The sequence below is a fragment of the Phaethon aethereus genome (assembly GCF_964289735.1).
Source record: "Phaethon aethereus genome assembly, chromosome: 9".
NCBI classification, from domain to species: Eukaryota; Metazoa; Chordata; class Aves; order Phaethontiformes; family Phaethontidae; genus Phaethon; species Phaethon aethereus.
The window spans coordinates 717,625-728,665 of NC_138585.1; the positions used below are offsets into that span (position 1 = coordinate 717,625).

The 11,041-nt window shown below is 41.1% G+C and overlaps 1 protein-coding gene across 1 annotated transcript; it reads right to left on the reverse strand.

Moving 5' to 3' along the window:
- Positions 1 to 4,235: 4,235 nt before the first annotated feature.
- RNF168 (ring finger protein 168) lies at positions 4,236 to 10,108 on the reverse strand (the record flags this gene model as incomplete). The annotated part of the gene is made up of 6 exons (XM_082003342.1): positions 4,236 to 5,303; positions 5,847 to 5,934; positions 6,239 to 6,363; positions 7,061 to 7,237; positions 8,830 to 8,906; positions 9,808 to 10,108. The coding sequence occupies 6 exons, from the start codon at positions 10,106 to 10,108 to the stop codon at positions 4,236 to 4,238; spliced, it is 1,836 nt and encodes a 611-aa protein (XP_081859468.1).
- Between the last annotated feature and the right edge of the window lie 933 nt (positions 10,109 to 11,041).

The window sequence follows — 11,041 nt, forward strand, 5'->3', positions numbered from 1 at the left end:
CCTACATGCAGAACTCTTCTTGTTCCAAACATGGGTTCTTCCACCTAGTGCGCAGAGAGCCGAAAATGACACAGAGTTATTTCTTTTATTCCAAATCTGCGCAGAGTTGGGTGCTAGGTCCACACAGCTAGCAGACCTCAGTTACACACAGAAAATATTTATACACTTCGAGAAACAGTTATCAGTATTTTTTGCAAGCTGGATCAGTCACCGTGGCTCCTCTTGGTTCCCACACCTTCTTTGTTACTGCACATGCTCAGTGAGGAAGGGGCTTCTGTGGTTAGGGGGCCTTCCCTACCCAAGGGTGTGTTTCTACTATGCCAATTAAATGTTAATTAGATGTTAATTAGGACAGTTTACTCAAAGTTCAGCAGTTGGGTTCCTTTTGTGATTATCTTTTTTTCCTTCCCTCAAGGTTACATCTTCTTAACTACTCACAGAGACTAAACAATACCCTCAGCTTCATTCCTCGAGTATCTCCAACACTCCTGCCTCACAAACACCACTGAACCAGTGAAAGCTGATTTCACCTGCTTCAAAGTTCCCAGGATCACAGCAACGGAAACAGGGTGCTGGTGCAACCAAAATGCACTCAGCAGTGGCTAAATTCCACTCTCTAACAAGAAAAATCTAAAAGGACAGGCTGAAGAGCTGCCCGGTGAGGATTATTATGACGTGCACGCAGCAAGGAATGTGATCATCTTTGGGACCTGAAGGCTTGCAGTACCCCACCTCAGATAAGGCTGCTGGGCTGGCCTTCTGGTATAGGTTATAGGTTTTCTATATTTTGCAGTTAAAGTTGGGTTTTAATTAATGATCAACTTTCTAGTCTTGCTTTCTTTCCATCCTGCTGTAAAAAATTAAGATTTTTATGTAAGAGAGACCCTCATTCTTACACGGAGGACAAAATCCAGTAAGTTGGGAAAACACAAATAACCCCCAAACACTCTAACACACCCTCCAATATATATACATACACCAAAATACACTTCTGTACTATTTAGACCTTTGAAATGGCTAATTTCTGTAACTTCCACATTGATTTTCAACTGAGTCACAGGAGTACGATTTGATATTGATGGCAAGGATGTGAGTTTGCACGAGTCTGAAGAATAAGATGCATAAAGCCAACCCCCCATCACATTTCTAACTGGGCTTATTTAGCGCATTTCATAAAACTGATAGGGAAGAGACATGTAATGGACACATTACAAGGGAAAAGAAAGAGCCCACAAAACAGCTTGTGGCAGAAAAGGGAATGAAACTGGTGTTAAATGCAGCAATCCTGTATGCTGGGACATGGCTTCACACACAGCTGAACTAGTTGTTCATGGCTCATTGCTGCCAGAAAGGGAAATTCTCCCTTCTCCCTTGCCCTCTCCCCCCACCCCTTTAGCATCTGGAATTAGATTGTGGAAAGTCCCCCGAGTGCCAAAGCTGGCACAAGCCTAGAACCCCTGCCTGTTACAGCAGCTCACTGCCTGTTGTTGAGGTGTACGTAGCTTGACTGCGTGATCCTGCTGAATTAGTGAGCTCTCACACTGCGTTTTTTAAACAAAACGCTTCCTATCTTACGACAAAGTGTATGTTATTTCGTGTCAGGGACAGAACTAGCCCCAAAACAATGAGGGCAGTTGATTAAGTTTAACCCTAATGAAGATCAAAGCTGTTAGGGGATATGCATTCCATTTCTAGCTTCATTCCATTCAGCTCTTCTGGATATTTTGACCACACATGCTTTCCCTTTCTTTCTTTTTCACCAAGTATCTATCAAACACCAGGACTCAGCCATAAAAGCAACTCCAAAGCTAGCACTGCTGTACTGAAGTATAATGATGGTTGATCTGAGAAAAATACAGTAGTTAACCAGGGTCAGAATTCATAATACATTCAAGATTATTTCTTATGTATGAACAGCCAGCAGTTCAAAACACTCAAGATTCAGACTCTTTCAGTGAAAGGCAGCGATGGAGAACAGGGAAAACACTCAGCACCCTTAGAGGGGCACAGCAGCGCTGTCAGGACCATAAAAACAAAGCATCCCAAACTGCAGAGACAGCTGCATCAGGTGTAAACTTCAGGGTTTTGGCAGCAGGTCGCTGCAGGGATGACCAGCGTGGGAAGAGGCCAGGAACTACCCTGCACCATTCCAAACCGTTTCCAACTTGCTCAAAAATCCTTAAACAACCCATTCCACCAAAATGGCAATAAATCAGAGGAGCACATGGTGCCCCTGCACAGGCATACTTGAGAACAGGCAGCAGTCTCAGATGTGGTATCTGCGAAGCAGGAGCTGAAGGCCAGAGCAGGGACCATCTTTTGAGCAAGTTAAAGTAGACATCAGACTTCACACATCAATTGTAAAATGAGGCTGAACAGACTTAAAAAAATAAACTCTTTCTCCTCACCTTGAAAATTTTGAAAATAGAGAGTTTACTTCTTACATGCTTATTATGACTGGAAAGGCCCAGTGCCACCAGCGTGAAAACAGTCCATGTCTCTGTGTTAAAGAACATTTTAATTAACAAAAGATTATATTTGACTGCATGTGTAAGACAGAAAACCCAAACAAAGGTAAGGATTAAAGAGAAACTATATTGAAGGAAGGCTTCTAGCACAATGGTTAGGCAGCAAGAGGAACAGCAAATGATTTGCAACTGGTCACCTGTTGTAACCTTCTCAAAAAGCGTCTTAGAAAACACTGTTTACTTATGAGAAACCCATTAATAGAGACATGCAGGCAAAGAAAAAACCCAGTTCACATTTTTGGCTTGGTGTGCTGTTCATGCTTTCAATAATTTTTTTTTTTTTTTTTAAAAACCCCAAAATATCAGAAGATACTTCTTTGAAGTTTTTTGTTACAAATTTCCCAGGACCGAGTTAAAGTCTAAAGATCATCAATGAGGATCAAAAAAAGCAGACATTTAAAACATTTGCTAACTCTGGTGACTAGCACACACACTTCACCAATGTAGACTGGTGCTTTGCTCTCTTTCAAATGTGTACAGTGGAAAAGTATCTCATTACAAGCAAATAAAGGCCAAAAGCTGGTTTCATAATAGCAACAGATAAAACAATCTAGCAAGAATACTTCCTCTGCTGAGTAGCAGCTGGTTAGCTCTTCACCAGCCTCAACTTCCCACAGGCCTCAAGCTTCCCCACACATCTAAATTGTAATTCTTTTCAATAATGTTAAACACAACTGGAAGACAGTATTTGATAGTCCCTCTAAAAACAGGGGGGGGAGGGGGAGGCAGGGGGCAGAAACAGTTCCAGCCAGGCATGCATCGTTATCTGAATCTTTAATTATAGTTACGTCATTACTGACAACTCCAGTTTTCAGTTGATTTTCCCCCTTCTGGTTTAACTTTCTCCATTGTAATGGTCTTCTGGACTATTTTTTTAATAGTAAGTGTTTTTAATCACTCAAACCAGTTTGAGTGTGAAAATTAAAACAGCACTAAAGATAGGTAATATTCTTGTACAAGAATAAAGTTGCAGAACACTAGCAATAAGAAAACATAAGTCTCTTTTTCCGAACAACGGCAAGAGTCAGATCTGCTGAAGTGACCTCTATAAACCGAGGTAAATAAAAGCCCACAACCTCTTATATAATTGGCATCTATGAAAGATCCTTAGCCTTGGCTGCGTGAGAATGGCCTGTTTTTTCCCTCTTGTCTAAGAAAGGAGTTAGTATACAAGAGGGAAAGGAGTCTGCAAGACCAGCTGTCTGGTTACACTCCTGCTGTCACACAAACAATGCAATTCAACAAATAAACCAAAGCACATTATTGGGATTTAGGCTACAGGAACAGTGGTTGTGCCGAGTCAAGCTTCAACCTTGCAGCTGGCAGACAATTGGAAATACAGACTCATTTTGTTGCTTCTTTCCTCCGTGGAATGTGCATCCTTTCCATAAAAGGCTCCAAATTCACATTCTAAAATAAGACCATCAGTTATTTTTGCTTTTAAACACTAACGGTATTCACACTCAAAATTATGTAAATGCAAGTGCTAGAAAATAAGCTGTAGTCAAGAAAAGACCAATTAGAATTTTTTCAAGTCTGGGGGCATATGTTATTAAAACTTCTCAGAATACACAATTTTGTGACTCAAAGCAATCCCCCTCAAAACCAATAACTTTAAAACTGTTTACAGGAAGCTTTGCCTAAACAGGAGAAAGCATTCCCAGGCTTTTAATTCTCATACCACCCTGTGTCTGTGGTTCTGTTGGTCTACTCTGCAACAGAGCTTTTAAACATCTGAAGAATCGTCTTTTGCTTATTCTTAGGTAGTGAACAAATATCATTTGCGTCACTGGTATTAACCACACAATTCAAAACTTTTCCTCCCGTGATGCTGGGTGATTTCATTCGAACCCTGGTAGGGGACTGCCAGTTTTCATTGCAAGAACCTTTTCGAGTCTTGCGGTGATTTGTTTCAGCCTGTTTTTTTGGTACCTTTGAGTCTTTTGCCATCTTTGAACTTCCCTTTCTAGCAGGAGAGTCTTTCACAGACTGAGGCGGTTTGGTGCGAAGAAGGTACTCATCTGGAGAGCCCTTTTGTCGATTAAGTGTCCTTTCTTCCTTGTTGATCTGTTTTTGTAGCTGCAGAGCGAGAAGCCTGTCCTGCTCCTCTTGCATACGCCTTTCATAGAACTCCTGTTCAAAGGCTTTCTGCATTTGCAAGCTAAAATCATTTATCTGCTCCCCTTGCTCCTCTAAACTCTCCGGAAGAGTTCTTCTCCTCTTATCAAGCATGCACAAGTCAACCACTGCTTCAGCTGGTGGCTCCACCAACTTTCTCTTTGGAATCTCCTTAGCGTCCTGCAGTCTCTCTGGTTTATCTCCATCTGAGTGTCTAGCCACCTTCGTGAGGTCACATGTTACACTTTTGCTGTCAGACATCACAGAATTTGTTGCTGACTGAATACAGGCATGAGTTTCAGCAGAGTTTTCAAGGTTTATGCTTTTTACAAGTATTGAACTGCTACTGTCTGACTCAGTTCCATCACCTCTTCCTTCGGATCTCTGAAGAACTGCTGTAGACCATTCCCCTTTTGTGGTTCCATCAAGCGCATGTGGGACTTCGTCTCCTAGACAATTTGGTCCTGGTGTTTTTTCCTGCTTGACAGCAGTGTTTTCCCCTGAAGCTGAGGCACCGAAATAGTTCATGCACGATTCCAAAAACAAATCCTTAGCACTGGAATCTTTAATCACACCGGTCAGCTGTGGAGACAGTGTTGGCATTTCCTCTTGCTCATCTTGCCACGCAGAACTGCTGCCTTCATTGCTATTGCTCTCCTGAAGAAAAGGGAGAGACCACTAATAAAGTAAATTTATCAAAAGCCAATAGGTATGAATAAAATGCAAATCTCACTTCTCATAGCTGCACTGCTCTTAACTACTCTGGGATATTAAATAGGCTTCTTTTTTAAAAAAATTGTTTAGTAATAATGAAAATACTTAACACAGTCTACAGAATCCTAGCTAAAGGATTGAAAACACAACAGCAGCATTCTCCTCTTATCAATGACTCAAATCAACTGTCCAAGCCTGCTCATCGCCTTTTGAAGCCTAACAGGAAATATAGACAGACAGACAGACATATGGAATATGATAGTTATATTGAGGTGAGCTGTAGGTGTGCATCAGCAGACTGTCCAGCATGGTTTATTCCCTTTCCACTTTGGGGAGTCATGAACACTGAAGATAGTTCAAGAAGGGGAAGATGAACTGCCCAGCGCCGATGTGCAAGGGGACTATAGGACTGGCAATCCTATAGGCAAGGGGAAAATAACCCATTATTACTAACACTGAGATTTATAAGAAAATGGTTGTAGTTACCACAAAGCCAGAGTCACTCCTGCCTCTTCCGGTTGTTCTAGAGAATGATGCTGATCCCAACATATGATGAAGCTTTGGAGACAGATACCTTAAAAGGAAAAAAAAAAAGTTTACCTTTTTAAACTTTTTTTTTTTCCTTGAATTGTCAGTCCTTTACATTAATCAAGATCTTCAGGTGCATTCTGACAAACAAAAACAACAAGAGAAGGGCAAGCATTTCCTTTCTCCTCCATATCGTCCTGTGAGGAGATGCTTTAACATTCAACAGATTAAATTTGCCCCAGATTATCCAGGGAAGTTGGACTACAGAATTCCAAAGCAGCAAAAGAAGCATAGGGACACTATATCAAGAAACAGAGTGATAATTAAAGAAGAAAACTTGAATTGCTTACTTCTGAATGTCTCCAGAGTTGCTTGGTTTGTTCTTCACCTTGCACAAATTAGCTGGGGACGTTTCAGATGAGACACTGCCTGCTGGTGAAGGACTGCTGAGTACATGGCCTTGGGAATTGTCATTCTTCGAAGATGAGTGAAAACAGCATTATATAAAACAAAACACAACACAAACTGGAGAAAACCCAGACAACTACTTTGTTTCTGCTGCAGAATTAGGTACTCTTGTCCAAAGAATTCTAGTACTGTAAGTAATGGATAGTTATGGGAAAAGAAATGTTACATGCTCTGTATACTTTCCTGTATCTGGCACCAAGGGACAACATGTTCTGCTCAAATAAGTAAACAGGTTTCATTAGGACTATTATCAGGTAGCAAAACCAACCAACCAAAACCCCAAAACAAATTAGAAGACAAACAAACTAAACCCCAAAACATAAGGTAAACTTTCATTGTACGTTCCTTTTTTTCAGTACAGGTTACAGACATCAATTTCTTCCAAAGAAGTATTTTTAAAATCATGGGGAAAAGAAAGTATTCAGAAGAAAAACAATGTTTTAAAATGTTTCACATGGAAAACATCCAGCACGCGTTTCAAGTGAGGATCACAAAGGTAGAAATGTTTGGGGTATTGCACCCTCGCACTGGTTCTTTAGAAGTTAACTGTCAATCAACGATCTGAAGTACTGGGGGCTGACAACAGCTCCCAACTACAATGAAAATAAATTTAAATTATTCAAAATTTTAACTTTTTCTCTGAGAAGTCTAAGTTGCTTGCACTGTAGCAGCGTTTTCTACTGTCCCCCTTGATCCTAACTCACCAGACTGTTACTCAGCTGCCAGGCCAACTCTTCATCTTGCTTCAGCTGTTTCTCCATCTCTCTCCGTCTCTCTTCTGCCAATCTGTGTTCCTCCTCCTCTTCTGCTAGAAGCCGTTGAATGTATTCCTCACTTGCCTTGTTCTCCTCCTGTTCATGCGCTCGCCTTTCTGCCTCCACCTAAAAAAGATTTTTTATTTTTTTTTAAGGGTTACCACTGTAATACCACACTTTACACCAGAACCTCTCAGCTGACGTTCCTTAAATGTGAACGATCCACTATTCACAATGACACTCTGCACACTTCAAAGCCAGTATTTAATTACACAAATCTCCAAAGATTTAAGAATCAAACTGATACTGTGTGTAGAGTCTTCAGTGTGATAGCAGTGACCTACCTTTTGGTTTCTGTAAGTCTACACCATTAACCTTGCTAGCATGCAAGGTTAAATTCCAGTACTCAGCTTTTCAAAATGTTAGTAACAAAAACTAAGATCTCCAAATACATGGATCTACAGAGAAACTCATATTAAAATTCTTTATAAAGCTGGATGCCAGCTAGACCACAGCGTTTGCTCAACCTGCTTATGTCATCGTTATCTCAGTATTAGCACAAGATGCCTAAAAGACAGCACATCTCTCTTCTAGAAGAGTCCTTCTGCTCTCTTAAAACACGCAAAACCCAAAGCGGCAGACCAGGAATTTTCAATCTGCCTTCCTTCTGGCAGACATCCACTCTTGGCAAATCAGCTGTCAGTAACTCCACAAGGACAGCAAAGTACATCAAGAATGAATAAAGGTTTCTTAACTGGGTAATGGAATTTGGAAATTTGCTGTAGAGAAGAGCGTCAAACTGTAATATCACACAAGCTCTGTTAGAGTTTGTTTCAAATCATGTATTGATGTCTTATGATTGGCACCAGACACCATTAATTATTTCACTGCTTTTGGGCACCACCTCCATTAACCATTGATACTATTGCTGCCAATCAATCTTATCCCCGCCATAAAAGAGAATCCCACGGTTGTCTGCTTCGCGTGCTCTTGTAACATCCAGCAACGGAGCTGTCAGGGAAAGGAGCATTCCCATACTATTTCCAACTATAATTCTTATTACTACTGTCTAAACTGGGGGAAGAAGGATCCTTAAGCAGGCAAACATTAAGAGTTCTTAAAAACCTTTTCTGATTTTCAAATGAACACAAGGAAGTGAGCAAATAAGAAAGAAAATGCTGTATGTTCATTACTGAGGCTCACCTAATTGCCATCTGCTACTTAGGAAGGGAAATGATGAGGGCAAGTACAAGACCAAAGCCAAATCAGTCCCAAATTTTTATATTTGCTAGTCTAAAATACTTTAGGTGCATCTGATGACCTACAAAAGCCATTTTGGTATGTGTGGGCAGGGATGCAGACAGCGAAATGACACTAACCCTGAAAGAATTTTTCTGCAGAGTTTTGGGAAGTGCGAGGTATTGGCTAGGAGCGGGGCAGCACATGTTATTGGACTGATTAAAAGCATGAGGCAGTAGGTATAGATCAACTAAAAACATGAGAAATGTTGCCTCATGTCAAATGTAAGTAAGTCTCTCCTCTTCCCTAAGGGATAAAAATGTAATTCATGCTTCGGGAATGACCAGTGTGTTCTTGCAGCAGCAATGCCCTTTTAAGTATCTTTCTTTTTCATCAAATAACGTTACAGCTGTGTGTGGGAACAATTAAAATAACTAGATACAAAGCATTTATGCTTTTAACTATGTTTTTAGACTTACCTTGCTAATCTCTGCTTCATATTCCTGCCTCAGTTCCCCAGGCTTGCTCAGCTGGTGTTGCGGATGGGGGATACAGACTAAATGAGAGGAAGGGAAAAAAGAAGTGAGGAACAAAGCAAGATCATCACAGTCAATCAAAAGATTTTAACAAAAGATGAGTTCCATACCCTATCACGGGATCAACTTGACTTAAATTGAGTGCTGTTGTGGGGGGCGGGGCGGGGGGGGGGGGAGGAAGCACTTTGTGTTACAAAGGAACAAAATAAAGCAGCGCTGTGTTAACAGAGTGGCAAGAGTCATCAGTGCTTTCCAAGCACTGTATATAAAGCAAATAAGTATGCTGACCATAAGTTACATCTTTCACTTTTTGTGATTAAAGAGACTTCATAATACTGCAAGAGGAACAACATGTCAAAGAGCAAGCCTACCCATTAGCATCCCCCAAGAGAGCTTACAACATAATAAACCCCAAAATACTTCTTCAAAGAGTTAAGCAGATTTCACTTCCTTCCCTCTGACACCACAATTTTAGACTCAGAGACTCCTGGATAGACTGCATCCCTGGAATTTCTAACCAAACTAATTAATAGCATCTAAGACTTGAAAAAAATTTAACGACTTCACTTACTTGATAGTGAGAAACACGCATGTGCACGCAAGTACTCGTTGTACCAGTAATGAATTACTGCCTTTGCAAGGCCAGGCAGCCATACACCAACGCTTTGCCCCACAGGCACGAACAAACATCCGCTTAAATGATCAGGCAAGATACCTTACCCTCTGTACCACAAACAAAAAAGGCACATGGGGCTGTTTCTCTGCCTTGCAAGCCCCTTTCACAGGCGAGCTCTGACACTGTGTTTTCACTAAACACAGCCTGTCCATGCACAGTTTCTTATTTCACAACATCCAAAGTCCACCAACAGTAATTACTTTAGTAAAGCACAGACATCCCAGAACAAGAGACATCTTTCTTACTTTCCTCTTCCAAATCCTGGCCGTTAATCCTACGCTCGCACTCCTTCGGGTAATTCTTCTGAATCCTTTCCCAGAGTTCCCAGTTGATAAGAGTATTTCTGCGGGCATTGTATCGTGCCCAAGAAGAGACTCGACGCCGACAAAAAGGGCAACACAGACTGGCCTTTTCAACGGTCAGCTGGAAACAAGAATTACACAGCGTGTGGTTGCATGGGAGCGTCACAGGCTCCACAAAGATCTCCATGCAAATTTGGCAGAGGCAATCAGACAAGGAAAGCGGAGCCTCCGACTTCTTCGACATGCTGACTCAAAGTAGAGGAGCAAGACTAGTACATCAGTACCTGCAAGCAGAAAGAAACATGTATTCTACTTTCTGTAATAAATATAAAAGAAAATAGAAAGTGCTCAGTTGTACAGCTGCTTTATGAAAGCACTAGTGGATTTAAGTCCGCTTAAGCGGTTACTTTTGCTCACGACCCGAGAGAGATTCCCAACTTTCAGAGGAAGACACAGGTCTTTCCAGAAGCCACAGAGAAACTGCAGCAGGTTTTCCTACCACAGTTTCCTGTGAGTTGTAACAGGTGCTTCGGGGATAGCAAGGAGGTGGTAAGGAGGCGAGAGTTTTTCCAGGATTTACTCTCAATTAGCAATAAGCTGTGCTCACATCTGGTGGATACATTATCACAGTTACCTTAGCCTTCCATTCAGTCAATTTTTCAGTATATGCGCATCCTTCAAAAGCTGCTTCTGGTATAGACTTGCTTCCAGCACATACAACATCCCTATGCATCAGAGGAGAGGAGGTTCTTCCTCGTTCATTCATTTGCTTAAGCTGGGACTAAAAAGTCAAAACACTTCTTGTTAGTATAAGCAAAGAACTAACCAATGCATTCAACACTTTGGCATCTTCTTGTACAGCTTAAAATGGTGGGGATCATCCAGTCTATCACCGACCCTCCTCACAGGATTTTTTTTTCCACTTGGCCCGGAAATACTGTGGAACAGAAAAATAAATATAAAAGGCAAGTTCATCAAAAAGCTTTAAGTTACAGGAACTTGAGAAAGCTCTTACAAGTTTCTTAAAAAAAGCTGGCTTCACAGAGACAGGAGTTCCTTCTGAGAGAATGGCTGCAATTCCAGTCACACAGGAACTCGACATGGACACAAATATACTTTAAGTTGGGTTTTATTGTTTCTGCTCTCCCTTTGTTGATAAAACAAATTCTTTAAGTTG